Source organism: Rhagoletis pomonella, unplaced genomic scaffold, assembly GCF_013731165.1.
Source record: "Rhagoletis pomonella isolate Grant_MI unplaced genomic scaffold, Rhpom_1.0 Rhpom_scaffold_00005, whole genome shotgun sequence".
NCBI lineage: Eukaryota > Metazoa > Arthropoda > Insecta > Diptera > Tephritidae > Rhagoletis > Rhagoletis pomonella.
In genome coordinates, this window is record NW_023458559.1 from 54299022 (window position 1) to 54321354 (window position 22333).

The 22333-nt window shown below is 36.4% G+C and overlaps 1 protein-coding gene across 1 annotated transcript; it reads left to right on the forward strand.

Annotated features, from left to right (window-relative positions):
• Positions 1-897: 897 nt before the first annotated feature.
• Positions 898-4344, forward strand: LOC118740163 (the record flags this gene model as incomplete). Its single annotated transcript, XM_036471659.1, is given in 2 exon segments — positions 898-2892; positions 4333-4344. Coding segments are annotated over 2 exon segments (2007 nt in total), but the record flags the coding sequence as incomplete, so codon positions are not given.
• Positions 4345-22333: the final 17989 nt, after the last annotated feature.

The following is a 22333-nucleotide window of genomic DNA, read 5'->3' on the forward strand; positions in this document are numbered from 1 at the left end:
TGGTTAGCCCCCATAATAATTGTAGCAAAAATACTAATGCAAAATATATGGTTAGAGGGTACCGACTGGGACGAGGAAGTTTCTTCTATAACTTTAGAAATTTTACAAAAAATTACGGCGAAATCGACAACATAAGGATACCCCGCTGGGTATCTTTTTCACCAAAGGAGAAGGTGGAAATCCACGGATTCTGCGATGCTTCCGAGAAAGCATATGCGGCCGCAGTTTATCTACGCGTGGAAACAGAAAACAAAATACTAGTCAACCTGTTGTTAGCGAAAACTAAAGTAGCTCCAGTGAAAACCATTTCATTACCTAGACTGGAACTTTGCGGGGCGGTATTACTAGCAGAAATAGTCGAATCGATTACCAATAACCTTGAATTAGGTCATCTTAACATAAATCTTTGGACCGATTCGACAATTGTTCTAGCATGGGTACGAAAGCCCCCTTGTTCGTGGTCAACCTTTGTTGCCCATCGAGTTACGAAAATAATAGATAAGGTAGGAAATTCAAACTGGTTGCACGTCGACTCAGCTACAAATCCAGCAGACTTGGCAAGTAGAGGTGTAATAGCGCAAGACCTAGTCAAAAATTCGTTGTGGTGGAAGGGACCTTCTTGGCTTCAAGAAAATAGAGAAAATTGGCCAAGGCAAGAAACAGACTTCACTACCGATATTGAGGAAAAACGGGTGCACGCTCTTACAACAACAACGACCAATAGTACCAGTGATATTCTTGAACGTTTTTCAAGTTTGTCAAAAGCTTTGAGGGTGATATCTTATATAACTTATATAACAGGCTAACGGGCTTCGCCCATGTTTAAGCCATTGTTAATGGCCCTGCGTTTGCGTTCACACACACGCACGTGGTAGTGGAGGTGGTTGTGTTATTGGAGGTTACAAATACTTAGGTCCGGGAAATAAATTAAATAAGGGTGTTCCGATTAATGAAGTTGATTTAATAGCGCAAATACACGACATAGATTACGCATTAGCAAAATGCGGTAAAGATATTAGGGAGGCAGATTTGGAAGCAATTCGACAATTTCATAAAATTGAAAATCCATTTGATTTTGGAAGAATATTGGGAAAATTTGGATTGATTGCAAAATATGGAATTGAATCAATTACTGGTGTTTTATATGGAGGAGGAAATATGAATAAACAGCGTGGCAAAAAGAGAAATTTGGGACAGTTGTTATATGGTGAAAGACAAAGACAAGTTCATCGAAAATTTAATGAATTAAAATCGACTGGAAAGTATAAATCTTTACAAGAATTTTATAAAAGTGAAGAATATAAAGAAATAATAAAAGATTATAGTACCGGTGGTTCGGCTTATAAACGAATAAAAACTTATATACTTGATGATATACCATCTGGATCAAAAAATCCGCCAACAGAAGAACCAACAACAGATTTACCAAGTACCGACCCCGGATCCGGATCCCACGACCCCAGATCCAGTACGCCCGTTGATTTTGAAGATAGAGACGACGATTTCGATTGGGATAATTTCCTTGATAATATTGGTAATAGTCTTAATAGCGCTGATTTGGCCGATTTGCCTGAAGCATCGAGTATGGATATATCACAAGCTGGTAGTGGGAGAGGACCGAATACGGGCGCTCGTGGGGAGGCTACGGCACCGTCGTTGGGGGCATCGTCAAGCGGAAATGGAGGAAATAATTCCTCTCCATGGTTATCACGATCAGTTCCTAAACGTGTCTCTAACTTAGAATTTAAAAAATCTCGCATAATGTATAGTTATGGTTTGGCAACAGAGCGATTGGAAAATACAGAAAAAACCATTGATATATTTTCAACATCTATGGCTTTAATTCCGGTTGATTTTTTACCTTTTTATATTAGTCAAGCAGAATTTGCTAATTTACCATTTGCATCAAAAATCGAATCGGTATGGTGTAAAGTATATCCATTAGGAACACGTACAGCATTTGATACTGGTACAACTTTGTCCGGTACAGCTACTTCGGAATATGTACCGATTGGTATGACCGGTATTGGTTTAAATTTGGATTTCTATGGACAGAATGTTGAATTATCTGGAGAGAGTACAAAACCAATGATACCAACGTCGATTAAACAAATGTCTGCATCGAAAATTGTTCGAAAATTTTATGAAGATGATGCATGTTGCGCAATGGGAGTTCCTCGATCAATTTCTGAATATTTTACAATTCACAGAAATAAAGATGCAAATCCTGATCCTGAAAAATATCCGCAATATCAAGTTAATACACATGGCGTTGTTAATTTTGATAATAAAATTAACAAATTTTTGGTAAATGGACTAATCAATCAACCGGTAATCGATTATAAATATGATGTAAAGAATGGTTATGTTATGAACGCAAAATATCATATAATTCCCCATAATCGCAGATCTGATGTTTATTGTACGCATCATACGCGAGGATCCAAAAATAAATTGGAATTCTATCATTTAGGTGATGGTCCCGCTAAAGGTCAAGTTGGATTTAAAGGAAAACGTGGCGAAGTCTCACCATTAAATAATATGATTGCAAACGCCTATTTAAGACAATTGGAAATTTACGGTTGTTTTAATATATATACAGGAACTACACCTTATTATGCGCAACCTCAAGTTCATGTGGGACTGTGTGCTACTCCGCAATTGAATCCATCGAATGAAGATAAAATTTTTTTAAATTCATGTTGTTATTGGAAAGTCGATTGCGGCATAACAATTTCAACTAATTCGCATTCTGCTATGACGAAAGGCGAACAAATTAGCTGGCCAAGAGAGGTTCTATTCAAGGAAACTTCCGATTATAAATATACAGATGGTAAAACTCTATTTGGAAGCAGTGTTTTACCAACTGGTAATATAACTAATATGCAAGATGTACTTGGGTCGTTCTTAAAAAACATGACCAATTGGTGTCCCCAGACTTTACTATTTTATAAAAGAAAATAGAAAAATATCTGCATTTTTATAAATTATTATCGATTCTACGTAACTATATTATAAAAAAAAAATAATTAATTATCTGAAAATAACTTAAAAAATATTTTCAATGTCAAAGGTTTAGCAAAAACCTGTGTCCCGAGCCAATTTATAAAAATTTAATAGTTATTTTCAGTTGAAATAAAATTGAAAAAAAATAATATTTACAATTTTTGTTATTCAGTTTGTGTATATTAATACCATATATAGAAAAGAATGATGAAAAATAATTTTTTTGTATAATTTTTATGAAGAAAATTTGTGTCCCCAGGTTTTGGTCCCCTCTGTTACGTCCACTCATTTTATTGAAAAATGTTTGTTAAACGTTATGACGCGTATATTTCTCTTATGCTTCTCCATCATAACTTAGCTAAAATCAACAAAATGTGTTTTGAACTGTTCAGTCTTGTTTAGTGCGTTGTTGAGTAAGGAACCCAATTGTATGCCGGGTACGTACCCTTATTCAGTGTCAACTCTGTTACTGTTGAAAAACGGTGAGTAAAGTGATTTTTTATTTATTTTATAATTTTTTTATAAATATTTTATGTACATTAATTAAGTGGACAAATAAATTCTCCAAAATTCGAATAAAAAGCTAAAATATTGTATTTTTGAGTTAATTTGTCCCCTCTGTTACCGGTCCACTCTGTGACTTATTAACTCCAAAAACTCCAAAAATTAAAAAAAATACTGTTGGTTATGGATTCCTATTGTTGATACCATCCGTAACCACATGAGGCCAATTATAAACATATTTGGCCAACTTAATTTTTAAAAATTACAAAATTCAGAATGGTCATGTTTTTTAAGAACGACCCACTTACTGAGTATGAAATTGTATATCCACCACAAAAAAAAAAATAAATATATTTATTAATAATTTTTATTTAAAATATATTTTTGATATAAAAAATATATAGATAATGGATTTGGTTTTTTTTTATATTTTCTTAAATATGATGCTGGTCGCCAGTTAAACTGAAATATTCTTGATCGAAAAGCTTCACTCTTAGGAAATATGTCGTTGTTTGATAATATAATAACTGGAGTTCGCATAATGACTGCATCTCCTTGATATTTGATCTTTGCATTGCACGTATCACCGCTAAGTATACATTTTAATGTCTCTGAAGCAGATGGCTCCATCATCGGTTCATTCCATAATATTATGCGTTTATCGACGCATTCCATTAGTGGAAATGTGCAATATCTATTGAAATTGCCCATTTGTCCGTAATTTATGCAATAATGTACTACTGCATCAAAAAAATAATTCTTACCGGAATTTGGCGGTGATAATATGAATATACTATTTTTTTTCGGTATTTTCTTATCTAGAACATTGAATAATACATAATAAAATTCATAAATTTTTTTCTCATTATTATTAAATTGAAAAGATACTAAATTATCTAATATTTCTATAGATTTTTCCAAAGAATAATAATATTTATGTATATTACAATGTGAAGCATTAAATATTAAATTTTGCGGATCTAATTGTGAAAAATGCGTATATAATTCAGCAATACTTAGATCATTATAAAATGAACCATGGATTTTCATAATGTTTAACATTAAAGGACTAATTCTATTGAAAAATTTCCATTTCGAATTTAACCAAATTGATGTTGAGTATATATGTGAGAGGGGACTTATTGCATATTTTTTGAGCCATAATAAAAGTTTTTCGGCTTTTCCAATTTTCGTCCCCTCTATATTGACTATTTGTTTCGCCGCATTCTTTAGAATTTTTTGAATTGCAATGTAATTCGGATCGAGTGGAGAACTCGTTAAGAAGGTTGTCCGCACTTCGGCTTCCTTCCACCAATTTTTTTTTTCCAATTTTACAATCTTGGAAAAATTGTAAACATCGAGTTTTATGACATGGAATCCAGTTTCGCCCGGCGATGTCCATTGTACAAATTTGTCTTGAGTCCCTCTCGCAATAGATTGCGAGATTGACCCAATGTTCGATGGAGTACTCGATACTGGGAGAAGTTCGTCTAGAAAATCTTCGCCCAACACTTTCTCTTGCCTTCCATCGTTCAATGATGGAACAACGGCATGAGTAGTTGTGGTAGGTGCAATCGTGGATGACATAATACTGTTCTTCGTGATTGCAAACGATGAACACGGCTCCTCGATGTTTCTCTCGTAAATCTGAATAATCTTCTCTACCAGAATGCTCGGTAAAGGCTTTTTCATAAATTTCATGTATAATTCTTCTTTTTGGCACAAGTTTGCGAAAGCCTTGAACGAAAACTTCTTTGATTCGGTCGAATTCATTTTCACTTTCTTTAATATACTCAACATCAATTTCTGTATTATTATTACTTGACGTTTCATTTCTAAATTTCTTTCTTTTACATAAATTCTTTCCACTTTCATTAATACATCCATAATTATTTTCAAAAACATCGAAGTCCATATTAACTCTATTAAATCTATTAACAAGATTGCCTTGTTGTTGTTGCTGTTGTTGTTGCACCCAACTTTCTGTTCGTGATCCTCCTTCTCCACTACTAATTCCTGAGAGGACGGCATCAATGGATCCTCTGATAATTTTTGACCTTCTAGTATTATCACTGTCGCAGCTTTTCTCATTTGAATTTCTTGACCCGGAGGAATTTCCTGACAATCGTCGTCGCTGTCCTCTTTTTCGCTGCTTGAATATTGTCCTTTGGGAACTTGTACTTTGGGCTGGTTTTCGTCCTCGGACGATGAAGAACTCATCATCATTCGTGAATGATCCTCCAACATATCCTCGGTCTGCAATTGATTTTTGCATCTCAATGCTTCCTTCGATGATTTCATTGTTCGCACCATTTTCTATTGAATAATTATATGAGCACGTTGATACCGAATAATTATATGAATTTGATTTTATAGAACTTCCGTACACTGTATTAAACGCTCTACTTTCCAGTTCGACTAAGAATGACATTTACTTGAACTTGCTATAAACTTATATTTATATACAAAATATTTGTTGATAACAACCATTTCAAATATCGTATGGTAAAGATCTCCAATAACACAACCACCTCCACCACCACGTGCGTGTGTGTGAACGCAAACGCAGGGCCATTAACAATGGCTTAAACATGGGCGAAGCCCGTTAGCCTGTTAGGCCCTGCGTTTGCGTTTCAAGTTTGTCAAAAGCTTTGAGGGTGATATCTTATATAATAAGATTCTTTCAAAGAACCCATCCTAATACAAAAACTTCTTTTCAGGCGAATTCTTCTTTAATTTCGTCCGACGAAATTAAAATAATGACTACACGTCTGATAAAACTCGCTCAGAAGCAATATTATGGATGTGAAATCGCCAAATCAAAAGCTAGAGAATTCATTGAAACTAAAAGTGAAATACTTCCTCTGAATCCGCTGCTGGACAAGAACGATGTGCTGAGAACGGGTGGTCGTCTTGGTGCATCTCTTGATCTGGCATATAGTGAGCGTCATCCCGTAATACTTCCATATAATTGCAGATTCTCACGTTTTATTGTGCAATTCATCCACGAAGTCTCTTTACACGGTGAAAACCAGTTAATGTTGCGCCTTGTACGAACGCAATACTGGATTCCACGAGTAAAAACAATGATACGTTCCACAATTTTCAACTGTAAAACCTGTACAATTTATAAAAAACGTTCGCAAAGCCAACTTATGGGGATTCTTCCAGAAGAGCGAACAACTTTCTCTCGACCATTTACTAACACAGTGACAGATTTTGCTGGGCCATTCGAAATAAAAAGCTATCGTGGCCGCGGATGCCGAAACTCGAAGGGTTATGTCTGTCTCATGGTCTGCTTTTCCACTAAAGCCATTCATTTAGAGGCTACAAGCGATTTAAGTACCCAATCTTTCCTTGCAGCATTTTCCAGATTTGTATCCAGAAGAGGGTGCCCAAAAAATGTCTACTCAGACAATGGCACAAATTTCGTTGGAGCATCGCGAGCCCCAAAATCGGAACTTAAGGCCTTTCTCTCCGACACGCGAAAGCAAACACTTTCGAAATATGCTCACCAATCTTTAACATGGCATTTCATACCTGCTTCCGCTCCCCACATGGGGGTCTTTGGGAGGCTGGTGTGAAAAGCTTCAAAAGCCATTTTAAAAAGATAGCATCCAGTTCAAAGTATACATTTGAGGAATTCAATACACTTCTTTGTCGAGTTGAATCCTGCCTCAACTCGCGTCCACTAAGTCCAGCGTCGAATGAGCCATCTGACCTTGAGCCTTTAACTCCAGGCCATTTCTTAGTCGGTGGACATCTTCTGGCACCACCAGAACTGGATATTAACGAAAACCCTGCCTCGATCGTTAATCGTTGGCAGAAATTAAAATCCCTACACCAAAACTTCTGCAGGCGTTGGAAAACAGAATACCTTAACGAACTACAGAAGCGTACAAAGTGGAAACATCCTAAGGTCAACATGAAGACATGGTGGTCATTAAAGAAGACAATCTTCCTCCTAACGAATGGAGATTAGGTAGGGTGGTCAACTTGCATCCAGGTGCGGATAATAAAGTACGTGTTGTGGATATTATGACGGTAAAAGGTACTATGACAAGACCGCTTGTCAAGCTTATTTTGCTGCCACCACATACGACGGAGACGGGAGGCACAAAAGGCAACAATATCATTTTCAGTTAAGTTTCAGTAGAGACATGTAACTGAAGTTGAGTTTAACCCTCTAGGGCACGATTTTCATTTTGAGAAGATTTTTCATAGTTAAAAACAGCTTATCTTCAGAAATTCAGTTGGAAATTAACCGTACGTTAAGGTTCCGATAGTATATAATTCGCCTTAAGACGAACTTGTCCGTCTTGAGCAATTTCACTGGCGCTTTACATGTTTTTTGAGCCAACAAATATTAAAATAGTAAAACTAATATATACAGCTACTAACCCTTAGCTTTTTTTTTAACTCCCTTTGACGTTTATTATTTATTTCGATATTTTTTTTTTTTGAAAGATACAAGCGGAAAACGAGTAAAAATTCATTTATTTTTTTTTTTAACCGTTTTTAACGAAATTTTGGAATCAACCAATTTTTTGCTAAAAGGTTACGTAAATGCTCGAAGTGCCGGACAAATTTTGAATAGGACGAAAATCGCCATCTTCGACCATTGTTATTTTCAACAAGCTAGCTGATAAGCGTTTTAGTTTGAACATTTTCGCACTATACTCATAAAAGCTTCCCCAGCTATATATCGATAGACAAGAAATAAAAGCCACACTTACCTCTTTTTCACTTCATGTGAATCCGTAGTGGTGTTCCTTCGTATCTAAGTTGACCACTTCTGGTGACCAAATATGCTACTTGTCGTTTTTGAGGTATCATTTAAGGGCACAAATTAACCACTATCTTCGGCCAAACCTCCTTCTCCAAACAATTTACCTCAAACGTACACGGGATCATTTTCATAGATGCAAAAGGCTTCAACCTTTGCATTTTGATTGAGGTACAACACGTTATTACACATCATGTAATAAACACTTTTTCTTGATTCACTTCATTGCTTGAGAATGGAAAAACAATCAACACTGGGTTTCGTTAGAGTGGCTGCGATCCATCCAGAGTGGAATCGCATAGTGGCGAATATGAACCAACTAATATGCAGGATATCAAGGCGAAACGTATGTATGTAGCTACTGCTACCACTTATTTTGTTTTATTAACTATTTGTTTGTACGATTGGTGCGAATGTTTCGCTTCTCATTTTATTGTTCAACAATGGGCTACCAAAGCCCATTTGAGGATATTTCCAATGAAAACAGCACTTTTCGCACAAATTAAAAATCGCTAACTTTTCATATCCCTTCTCACTGCTACCACATATTTTGTTTTTACACGCATTTTCTTGTTTTTTGGATGCGATTTATTAATTTTAGCACTAACGCTCGAATGGATAACTGCATCGCGCAGTTCCAATAGCACACCGCGCATACTTAAGTAATAACAAAACAAATAGTAAACACAATAGCACATGCGTACAACGCGGTCCATTAATAAATTTTCCATTCACGGAAGTAGTGGTGTAGTTTTATCATTATCGATACCCTATAAAGTACGATACATTTCAGCGGTCTTTTGATTTTTGCTTAGGCTGAGTTTTCACTTATGGGCTATGTATGAAGTGTGCGCAAACTTTGGCTCAGACCGTGCGAAAAATTGAGATTGTATAAAAAATAGGGTAATATCTAACATCGTAGTAGTTCAGTGACGTAAAATGCATATTACAACTTGCTTATAAAAACGATTCCGACAAAATTAAAGCTTTTAGCCAATTAATATACAAACATGTAAAATGATAATTTTTTTCGTACACGTAGTTAAGTGAGCAGTCCTCTTATTGAATGTGATTTATTGATTGTATATGTATATATGTGAAACTGCCTTGTTTCATATTACGGAAATTTTAGAATTTTGATAGTCAAAATATATACCACCAGTTCATCACCTGAAGAAAGCACAATTCTGTGTTAGTAATCTTCCGAAGTGAGAACCTATGAGTTGATAGTCTTCACGAGAAAAAATTGCCACTCTACACCCAATGGCAAACTTAGCTCCTCATACAACCCTGCACATTCATAGCAACCATTCATAAAGCATGGTATACATGCCTGTAACTCGCATCAATCATTGAGGGGAGTCTCTACTGGTGCTCTGATTTTTCATAGATTGAGAAAGTTACTAAATTTTCGTATTTCACTTCAAAAATAAAAGAATAAAAAATCCCAAAATGAGAATCTTACTCCTCAAAATGCACGGAACTACTTCTAGACCTTGCAGAAAACAGTGATAGTACACGAGTTGATTATTGCCATTAGCTATATTGCCCAACAGTAATGCAAGGGCTTCATACAACCCTGCGCGTTGTGGGCAACTAACAATAAAGGGAGCTACACACACGCGATATCTTCATCAATCTTTAAGGGGAGTCACTACTAGTGCATTTTTCTTAAAAGATTGTAACTAATATGAAAATTCAACTTTGTGATTATTATAGGCCAGAATTTATGCGTATGTATTGGTCGCCACTCTACAATTTCGTTTCCTCTACAAGTTTTAATTCGAATGGGGAAACTCATATTACAGAAAAATGACCCGTTTCACATTAATGCGCAAACGAGCTGAAACTACTCAAGGCTATCCACTGACGTGCCGACTTTGCGGCATGAAGCACCCCCTCCGGCTTTGCCCCGTCTTCCGGGCAAAGTCCCCCGCAGATCGCCTACGCGAAGTACTTATTCATCGGTACTGCACTAATTGTTTGGCGGGAACCCACCGCGCAGCACACTGCACGAACGAGGGAAAATGTCGGCGGTGCGAAGAGCAACATCATACGTTGCTGCACATTACGTCGCACGCCGAGAAACCACGTTTCAATCGTCGTCCATCAAGGAGAGCTGTTACTGAAGACGTAGACAGCGATGCGATATCTTTAACAGCGTCAGAGACTGGAGCGGAAACAGCTGCTTTCCGCCCAGACCTGGAAGAAGGGGAAGTGTTCCAAGCTGGAGCGGAAACTAGTGCTTTCCGCCCAGAGGAATCGGCCGAAATGGGGTCCAACGAACTCCACTTGGATTTAACTAGCGAGCCAGAATTGGAGCCCCAGAATGGCGGACAGCTCTTGAAATATGAGCTACGCGAGCTAAGCGGATTGGAAACGCTAGCTTTTCAACCGCGAGACAATAGATCGCATCGCCAAACTCGACGTCGGAATAACCGCCGACGGCATCAGCGTCAGAACGGGAGAGTGGAATCCTATGCATTCCACCTCCTTGCAAGAAGCGGATTTCGTTCTGGGCTGGTAGAGGCACCAATGAATCCAATCCGTCAGCTTACTGCAGTTGCGCCGACAGCTATAGTAAGAATAGAAGCTGGAGGCCGTTTGCATATGGTAAGAGCCTTAATAGATGCATGTGCTACAACTTCGATAATCGCGGAAGAATTAGCGCGAGACCTCAAACTTACCCTAACGGCTATGAACCATCAGCGAGGATGTTTCATCAACATGCGTGGAAAACACGGAAACCCCGCCACATTGACGGTGCACGCGGTAGCCGTACGCAATTATCGTCAACGAACCCCGCTAACAAGCCTCGATGCCACAACGGCCGCTCCATACAACAATTTAAGACTGGCGGATCCCCGTTTTAACATCGCAGCACCAGTTCAGTTAGTCCTTGGTGCTGAGGTATTCCCAAAAATTTTACTGGGCGCCATTCCTGCTGGGACTCTAGGCCCATTACTAGCGCAGAACACCATCTTTGGATGGGTACTATCTGGTGCTTGCTGAGCCTTTTTTATATTCTTAATGTTAACATTTTCTTTTTTACATTTGTTTTGAAATTGCATTATATTGAAATTTTTGAATTGAATATGAAATACATACGCAAGTGCCTGTGAATTTTAAACCACACTTTTTATTGTGAATTTTTTTCTTTCAGACTATAGGTACGACGAGTGCGGAAAGTGAAACTTGCATTTACTTAGTTTTTAAGTTAGCAATGAAGCTTGGTGGCTGGACTACGCTAATTTTTTCTTTGCTTGCCGCAAGGGGGCCGGCATGTTTAGGCCGGCGCCCTAAACAATTAAATTTACGGACCGCCCTAATATTTCACTTTGTGTATAAGACACAACAGTTAGCTTATACTTGTACAATCGACTAGCTATGTTAAAATTTCCCTTGCGGAAAAAACTGTTTCTCCTAAGGTAAACTACATAGCAGGAAAAAGAACGGATTTTACTTATCTTGCGAGTATCCAAGTAAGCAGACGTCCTCGAGCCACCACGCTTTATCGCCTCATCAATTTAACAATAAAGGTAATCTGAAATACATTCGTACATGTTATTATTAGAGCAAATAAAATATATTTGAATTCTTGTATTTCTAATACCGAATTTTACCTTGTCTATTTCTTTTTAATTTAACTTACGACACATCGGAGCGAACGTGTATCTGATCCTTGCCACATATTCGCCCGATGAACATAGGCTGTACAAGCCCTTTTATTTTTATAATGTCCACATAAAAAAAACAATAATACCATACGTCTGTTTCTGCTCCTGTTGTGGATGTCCTGGATGTTGTTCTTCTTGAAACTTCAGTCCTCCTGTCGTCCTGGCCAATAAAACACAAGTTTGTTGTTGTTTGTTGTTCGTTGAGTTGTTGCCTTATTCCTTGACCGTAAAAAAAAACAATTATATCTTTTATTATAAAATTTTTTAAGTTCACTCCGCGACTGCGCCAGTTATATATTTCAGTGGCTTCACTGAATACAGGGCAGGAACATTCGCCTTTAAAGGATATACAAAATGAAACAAGGACTTTCTGTACACTTGTTTATTACAAAGTAATATAATTTTATTTCAAGAAACTTTCATAACAAGTAGACTTGAACGCAAAACCGGTCAGGCAACAACTGACTTTTGGTTCGCTAATTCTAAAAGTCGTTACTCTCAATTCTTAATTATTGGTATATGGTACATGACCCATACACTCCTACTTTCTTTCTATGTATGTATATATTACAATATATTCATATGTATCAATATTCCTAACTCAGCATTATTCTTATTTCCAATCTGTAATTATTCATATGCTTTTGCTTTCAATACTTACAATGCTGAGTTCGGTTACAATTTTTACTAAGCAAGCATATTTCGTTAGCATTCTTAAAATATGCTTGCTTTATTTTTTAAGTGGATTTCCTGTTTAGGTGGAGTATCATCTACCGTAACTCGCGCACAACATAAAATGTCATGTGCGTGTGCCTGAGGAAAGCAATAGTAACGGATAAAGGTCCATATTTTATGACCTTTGCCCTTTTTAGCGATAACCACTTATGTAGGTTCATTCACAATGTGCAAACCACATGTGTATAAGTATATGCATATGTAGTACATATTTACAAGATTCGACGACTATGCCTTCATGTTTAGTTTAATTAATCTATTTTTTAAAGTCTCATAACATTGACTTACGTTATAGTTTCTTGCGTTGAGTGTTGTGTGGAAAAGCTGATGATACGACTCCCTCCCTCACTCCGAAATGTTTAATAAGTTCCGCTTTTGCTGTCTCCCACGTCTGTTTGACTCCAAGAGTTTTTACTGTTTGCGGGGCTCCTTCCTGTATACTCGTGATTACATGGCATTGCCTGACTTACTCCCTAGCTACGTCGTTGCTGTCATTGCCTCTAAACTCCATTATGCTGGCTGTTTCCTTGAATAGCTCCGACGCTGCTACTGCCTGGTTTTGCTGTATTTTCCGTATTCTGTGTGCTTTCGTGTTGCTCACATTCACTGTGACTCAGTGTAAGTTTTATTTTTCTCTATTTTTTTTTATATAAATTATTCAGAATGAACTTCATGATGGAGTTTAAGTTTAGTTCGTTTTTCGCGATGGTATATTACAAGTATAATCGTTCGGGATTTTAGCGATTAGAATTTGATTCGCGGCGATTTTGCGATGATAAGGCCTTTAGGTCTTAAAATGAACACAACTCTTACTGTAAGAGTTTTTATCATTGATTTTTCTGCCTTGACATCAGCAAGAGTTGAGTTTGTTTTATGATCTGAATGACCTGATGTTAGGCGCCAAATAATGAGTTCAACATGAGTACTCCTCTTGTTGTCGATGTCACAATCGAACTGCCCTTTATTAAGAAAATCCTTTATTTATAGCTTAAAATTATGTTTATCTTAATTCTCATGTCATAATAGGGTATTGGTATTACATCATTCAATGGAATACCAATGTTTAATTAGGGTTAAATATGAACCTAAGAATGTAACTTGTATACCGCGATCCTGCTGACTTCGCCACATTTATAATACCTTTTGTGTGTATAATAGGAATATTTTTCGACATCCTGAAACTTTTTTGTTGTTTGGCGCTTTGCACCCCATACAATGTCTTATTGGTTGGTATAACGCTCAACAGTTCTCCTGTCTTTTACATAAATAATTTTGCAAGTTATCCACGTAGGCAGGGCATAATACATATGTACATATATAAGTACTTCATTCAGTCACTATTGAGAAACTGTGAAAAATTTGAAAAATAAAATTATGGTTTGCTTTGGTGTAATTATTTTAAAACTGACATTGTTAAACAAAAACCATAAATCATAGTCCTCGACAAACCCTTCTATCAATATGTTTCATCATGCAAAAAAAAACTTTATATACATAAGTATTATTAATGAAATTATTAAAACTATAAATTTTTTGATGGATATTATGTATGTATTTTATTTAAACATTTGCAAATCAAAAATATAACATTTTAAATCTAGTGTACCTTACAGAAAGACTGACCTATGTATTTTGTAAGCAAGTTAAAAAAAAATTGTGTAGCCTAGATATTACTACAAAATTTTAAATTTTTATATAAGATTAGTATATAGTATAATATAGATTTTAATGCTACCGGAATTGTAATAAAAAAGAATACAAAATTATGTGAATTCTAAAAGAGTTACAAGCTTTTATTTAACAAAACTTTTGGCGGCGGAAAATGAAACCCAGGTAAGCTATGACAAAAATTCATATTCATCAAACCCTTGATTTATGAAACGTGTATGCAGAGACTAACTAAAACCTGTTTCTAAAGAGTAAAATGCCAACCAGCCGACTTTAATTTAAAATGAAGTCTGATTTTTTAAAAATGAAGAAGGATTGAGGCAATTCATTATTATGAGTAGCACTAATGTACAATTCGACTAACGGCAGATGAGTGTTAGGATGTATTAGATTTTTGATAAAAATAGTGAAGGCATTTGAAGTTTCTATATACATATATGTAACTAAGTTCATAATTTCAAAAGCCATTAGAGAAGTTCATGGGCTCAAGTGATAAATTAATAAATCCTGCATACTTTTTGGCGCACTGTTTTCTCACTTGCTAGTAAATGAACTCAGGGGTGAGTAAAGTGGAAAATACTTCAATACGCTAGTTTCTAATGGTCTAATTATCCATACTTCGCATAAGTTTCAAACTGTCGGGTGAAAATCTGTTGAATGCATTTTGTATGTATTCCATTACTCAGAAATTAGCAGAGCCTGAAAAAAATTTGCGATCTGTTAAGTTTAGATTTTGCCTCACGTTTTATTAAGTGACATTTAAATTGCAGTAGTAGATACCAATAGCAATATTTTTACAGAGATGCATGGAAAGCATATTAGGGGAATTCATGACTCTAGTCATGTAATTTTGGGAACAAGTAAAGAATGGGGCCCGTTGAGCTAAAAAAAAATAAAAAGTGAGCTTGGCCGGCGGGCCATAATTTTAAGGGAATACATTTTTTTGGTGGAAATTAATAGGGCGGTGCTAGGGAGGGTAAACGTAGAATTCTCAACATTTTCAAAAGCTTATATTTTGAAAAGTTTTGAACCAATTTTTGAGGTATGGATATGGTTGGAAAGGTAATTGAAAGTCTTTTGATATAATAGGTGCGTATTACATGTATATATAAATTGTTGCTTTTTTTAAATAAAAATTGGTTTTTCTTAAAATTGACTACATTAAAAGATATGCACAAGATAAGAAAGAGCACAACAACGCCATTAAATATATGATTTATAATGAAAAAATCTTTGGTAATATCACTAAATATTAAAATATGATTTTATATGTTAAAAGAAAAAAAACCTCTGTGGGCGAACATTTGGAAGAAAATATCGCGCAATTTTTTATTCAAAATTTTCATTTTATATTAAACTATCAATACAGTTGTTTTATTTCGCTGTTGGTAGTTGTCCTTAAACCTAACTATATAAAAATATAAATCAAAAGAGAGGTATTTTTATGTTCTTTCTAGTAAATATATCGTTTAATATATGTAGTTAAATACGTATTATTTTAATAAAAATACACGTATTTTATTTACATATTTTGACAGATATTCCATTGAAAATTATGTCAAACTGCAAAGTACTTTAGTGTCGACTTAATTTGGACTACAAAAAATATACCCCATTAAAACCACTTAAATAAATTTTTCTGCCAACAAATCTATTTACCAAAAAAAACAAAAAATCAGCTGTTTTTGTTCACACACCGTGAATAACCCTATTGCGTCGATGCATGAAGATGATAGTACTGATAAATTTCGTTGCATGCAAAGCATAATCAGCCTTAAGTTTTGAAAAGTTGTGTTACGTTTAAGAAGTTGTGCGAACTTATGCGAAGTATGCATAATCAGACCTTAAGAGTAGTAATAAAAATGTACTCTGTATATGTAATACAACTTTTGGCTGCTAACTTTGAGTTAATTCGTTTTAACGATGCACAGTGGTTCAGCCCAAATATTTTTTGGGAAAAATTATAAAGAGCAGGCGTAGAGCTTAAATTTTTCGTATGTAACCTTTAAGAACATAAATCAAGAAAAAAAACGAAAAATGGGTGTGATCGGTTTATTTGAAAGCATACCTCCCATACAAGTCTAACCACAAAAACGCCTTAAAATGCTATTCAAAAGACACCGATAAATATAAGACACCCAAACTTCGTCTATATATGTATTCACAATAATAGAGTAAGTAAACATGAAAAAAATGAGCAAAACCGATTTACTTTAACGCATACCTGAAAAAAGCTTAAAAATGTCATTAAAAGCGCACCGATGAATGCACGACTCCGAAATTTTGTCCCTATATTTATAATAATAATATAAGAAAAGACCCTTCAAATGGCTCTAATCGGTTTATTTTTACGCGCAACACCCATGCAAGTGTATACTGAAAAAGCTTTTGGTAAGCCATAAACAGGTAAGAAAAAGTCCTCGTATTATGCAAAGTGCAAACTTGTGCCGCTGTGGTGTAGTAGTACGCAGTGCGCGCTTCCACTCCGCAGCGCCTGGGTTCAAGCCCTGGTCAAAACAACATCGCAAAAAAATATAGAAAAAATGGTTTTTTCTTAACAGCGGTCGTCCCTCGGCAGGCAATGGCAAACCTCCGAGTGCAAAAATACAACCGCCGTTCGGAGTCGGCATAAAACTGTAGGTACCTCCGCTTTGTGTGACAACATCAAGGCGCACGCCACATATCGGAGGAGAAGCTCGGCCAAACACTAACAATGTGCAAGCGCCAATCTATTTATTATTATTATTAAACTTGTGCAAACTGAATTATACAAAAATGGAAATCTGAAACTCTATGTATGTATATATAAATATGATGCCTCACGGTGAGTAAAACTGTTTATATTTGAAGGTTGAAACCAGAAAAATTTAATTTTTAGGCAAAATGCGTCAATTGCTGAAACAGATAATAAAATATAAAGTAAAAAAAAAAAAATAATTTACCCTTTTATACATAACAACGTCGTTTAAAACTTAAATGAGTCTTTACAAAAATAATTGCAGATAATTGAAGCTGGGATAGATTACTTATTAATTATAACTAGTATAGAAATAATTAGTGCGATATGACAACAAAAAGGTCGGAACAAAAAAATAAAAAGCTGTTATTTGCAGTCTTATTCCCACGTCAATAACAAAACTAGCCACTTAACTACTGCGCCAAAAACTCTTGATTTTAAAAAGTCTTGATTTTAAGCGCTTTATTTATGGCAACTATCACTGTTATTGTTATGACCCAATGAATACGTCGAAGCGACGAAGCAAAGGAAAGGATTAAAATATGCTTTCGCACCACAAAGAAACCGTCGCTCCTACGGGAGTGGTGTAGCCACTAAAACAATCCCTCCTCCTGCTCTGGAAACTTTTCTACCCTGGGACCACTTTCTCATTACTTCGAGGTAGAGAATTCATGGGCTCTAATTGGTCAGTGTCAACTCTCCCTGCGTCCAGGGCCGCCATGTTTGAAGCCAGCATCTAGCTATTGGCACGTCTTCTCTTCGTAAAGGGTTCAGCCCGTTGCTACGGTTTGCCAGTTTGTCGCTCGTTTACACGGTTAAATTTTCCGCTTTTCCGATCTAAGAATACTTTCGACGTATTTTGCAATACCGCGATATATGTATTGTTAGAATTTCCTTCGCTAGCCATCATTTTTACGACGATGTTGGCAGATATTTACGAAAGTAACCATGTGCGGACAGCAGTTGGGCGATGTAATAGTCTACGTCTCCCTGGCCTCTTTACACTCATTTGTTTGTTTCTGGAATTAGCATTACCGTCTATCTGCCTCGCTTCTCTGCACTTCATCGCATCTGTCATAGGGATTCAGTTCGCGTTTCTATTTATTGCGAAGTTTCCGCCATGTTTGTGGCCTATTTTCCGTTACCCTACATTTTCCATTTCTCTTCTGCCAAGTGACGCCACCCTTAAAGCCGCTGTTATTTGTATGGCGGACAGTACTTTCTTTCTATTTTGAGCTCTTAACGCGTCTTCCCATATTTCGCTACCACTAAGGAGGATGTGCAATTTCGGCATCACTAGCTTGTGTCATAAACCCCAGGAGTTCGCATTTATGTCGCATCGGAACTGCTCCCATTTATTTGGACTCATACTAGTAAGAACTATTTATTTGGGGTTAATTCATTCGAATATAGAACCCAGTGCAATTCCGAGGCAGGTTTTTGGGTAAATGTTATTAAAGATATCGCTTTAACCTCAGCGTAAAAAGAAGTTACGCAAAAACATTTGGCGATTCTTCAAGCCCACTCTAAAAGCCATCAAGAACGAATTGTGCGCGCTGCATTTATCACTTTGCCATTTGACAACTTATATACAAAACGGGGAAACGAAAAAACAGCATTTACCGCTAAGTAATGGACGTAGCGGTAGCAACCGTTATACGGAACGATATTTTTAGCAACAGTGTTCACAGCTACGCTAGCGTTTATAGTAGAATTGTGATAAACGCGCTGTTGTAATGGAAAAAAATACAGACATGCGGCTTGATGTGGAATTCAACGCTCACGATATACACGCCCTTGGCTGTTCTAGCCGTGGTGAGCAAGGTTGCAGCGATTGGCGCTCTGACACTGAATCCAACTAACTTTTGCAACAAGACACACTTCATAATTCAAAATGTGGTTGAAGGCGTTGCAGTGGCGCCAAGGTGACGACAAAACTTCTCTTCCTCTCTATACAGCCACTCCACCGCCCAGCGGACAGAACCAGGTATCTAAACGGCAGGCAGCACAGAAAACGAATGCCACTTCGCGCTATTACTCCATTTTAGTTTCGCGCGCACCACCACCGCTCACCCACCCACTGTCTGTGCGCGCGTGTCACAGCTGTTTCGCCTAAGTCGCAACGTCGTCGTGGGTTTGTGTTGTAACTCTACATAGAAATTAATTGAAATCGATTGCCATAAATGGTGAATTTAACACATTGGCAGCAGCCAGTGCTACATGGGGTTTCATAGATACTACATACATAAATCGTTTCTTATAAATCGTTACCCGTGCCGCTCGCTAGCAGGCAGTCAATTCGATCTCTTTCCCCTTAGCGCCACAATGGCGCTTGCTCCGCTCCTTGTCTGTGCAAAAATTTAAATTGGTTTAGCTCGCGGAACTAGCAAACAAGAATAGCCGCGGCATGTGGCATGCAACGTCCAGCATTCAAGATGCCAAAACAAAATGTGATGATGAATTACGCGTATGCAGCAGATTATGTAAGTGGATTAGACGCTCGAATAAGGATAAGATGGAGCTGGCTTTGCGGTCGCGAATTGCTTGCCACCAGCCCTCGAAAGGATGCGTATATGAATAGGTTTGTTTGCGCTTGCAGCCAGCCTCTCGGCAGACGCCAGCCCTTCCGTTCTAATTATTCGCAGACACATTGCTGCACACCAATCTATTAACTACTTAGTTCGCTTGCACAGCGTATTCTGTTTCTGTTCTGCCATGTTACCTTAATTTGACATTTGTTATCGCTTTCATTAGTGACGCATAATGAATTCTTATACTAATTTGTTGTGACGGCTCATTTGCTTTGCGGCATCTTTGCTCTGTGCGCCCTCCACACCCTTATGGCCTAACACTTTTTTGCCAGCTTCATCGCTGCCGCTTCTGATGCACTACGTTTAGGCCTGTGCGCGTACATACATATGTACATATGTATGCCTGCGTCGCTGCGTGAGGGCTACTACCGCCACATTTCAATCATTTGCAAAAATTGGAGCTGCGTACAGCGGGAATATTGCACCGATAATGGCGATATCTGGGTAGGTAAGTTATTTATGTGCAGCAAAATCCAGATCAACAACACAAAAACCGCAAAACATTTATTGTTAACCAGATACTGATATATGTACATACAAATATTTTTAGATTTTGAAAACGAAAAGAAGTAGTAAAATATTGATTCTTTCTCATTATCGAATATGAGTTTGACGTAACTTTAGTATTTTAAGACTGCATTTTTATTAGCTACTGATAAAAGACAGTGTGAAATTTCGCTGGATTTTTCGATAATTTTTTTTTTGGGGGGTTTTCGGGATGCATTTGAAGTTTTTCAAAAAATTTTCGTAGCTTTTATTGATTTTTGTTAAGTGATTCAATATTTTCGTTGAGTATTTAAATCCATTCTGGAACTTTTTCGAAAGATTTTAGTTTTTTTCCTGACCTCCTTATAATTTTTCACAACTTTTCGAAAATAAGAATTAAGAATTTGTCATGTTTTTCAGGATTTCGTGGCATTATTGGCATAATTGTGATTTTTTTTTTTTTAATTTTTCATGACTTCTCGTGTTTCGTTTGTGAATTTGAATTTTTGGTAAATTTTGGGTATTTCCTTGGGGTATTACAGAATTTTTAGAAACTTTGGATTTTTTCGGAATTCCTCGGACTCTGTCGTGACTTTTTGATTTTTGCTTATTTTCTTTTTTTATATCTTTAGAGTTTTTTTAAGCTTTGTTTTTAGAGCGACTTTTGGCGATATTTTATAACTATTCACTTTACTTGAATTTGGTAGAAATATGTTAACAAATTTCTGTCTGAATTTTCATTTTTAGTTCACAATTTTTTACATGCATAAAAAATAGTATATAATATTCATTTACATTTATATTTTCCTTGGAAAAAAAGACAAGAATTACAAAATTTATACTCAGTAAGATTCCTGGTTTAAAGCCAATCGCATTAATGAGGAATCCGGAATTCAAGAAATGATAAAGAAATTCGATAAGCTTGAAAAATTACAAATAGTAATCTAAGAATGTAGTCGTGGTCTCATGTCATAAATTACGGGTATTTCTTAACTAACTGTTTTTTTTTTTTAATATTTCCATTATAAAATTTGTCGTGCAATTTTAAATGGTGCTAAATATAATGCTAACATTCCTAGCAAATAATCGAAAATGATTGAGTGTTTGTTTGTATGCAAAAGCCACCCTTGCAAGCAGCGTACAATATTCCAAGCTTTCTAATAAGTTTATAACTATCCTAAAGCAAACTAGTTTACATTAGTTAAGCTCCTCACCAATTAGCAATACATTTCTTAAAGAAAAGTAATTTTTAAAGTCCTCAAACTATCAGAAAAGAAAGAAATATTTCAATTCCTAAATTTTACTGCTAATTTGTGTTCGAAAACCGCTCGAGCGCGAAAAAGCTATTAGAAAGTACTTGTAAGAAAGGCATACAAATAATTTGCAGGAAGGTACATATATACATACTTACATACAAGTAAATTTGTGTCATACTTACTTCATGTTTGTTCTTTCCTTAAACTCTATTATCGCTTAAGAAGCATCGAATGCCAGATAGCCATAAACGACCTCATATGGAACCGAGACATAGAGATATTGCAGGGAATTGCAAGACCGATCAGTAATCCAGGAAAGGTACCAACCTTTGACTGATTGATAACAGAGTTAAAATTGGGATACCCATGACAAGCTGCAAATTAATAATTAGAAATAGCATTATCCCACAGGACAATAGGCCATGGTTAGATGAGGGCACTTGCATAACATTTACGCTACTTTGGCCTCAAATTGTCAATCAGTATTATCCCATAAATGTTGTAGAAATTGCAGAGAGGACGACGAAGAAGAAACAGTCGAACACTTCTTCTGAAGTTGGCCAGCTTTAGTTAAGGAGCAGGAGCAGGCTTTTTAGGTAAACACTCCTTAGCTCTCTCACGGAATTATCTGGTGTAGGAATAAAAGCAATCTTACGTTTCATAAGAACTTCAAAATGGTTACATGAAATATAGTCAACGAGGTTTCAGTGGTATTACACTGGTATTACACTGGAAATATTTTTTCCTCGTTGTTTTAAGCCTTTTATTAGGTTGGGTGTTTAGGAAGCTTAGTATCATGGGGTGAAAAAGCATACGAGACTAAGAGTATAGAGAGCGTAAGGAGGAATTTTATTTACCCAAGACTACTTCGAGACTTCATACATTAT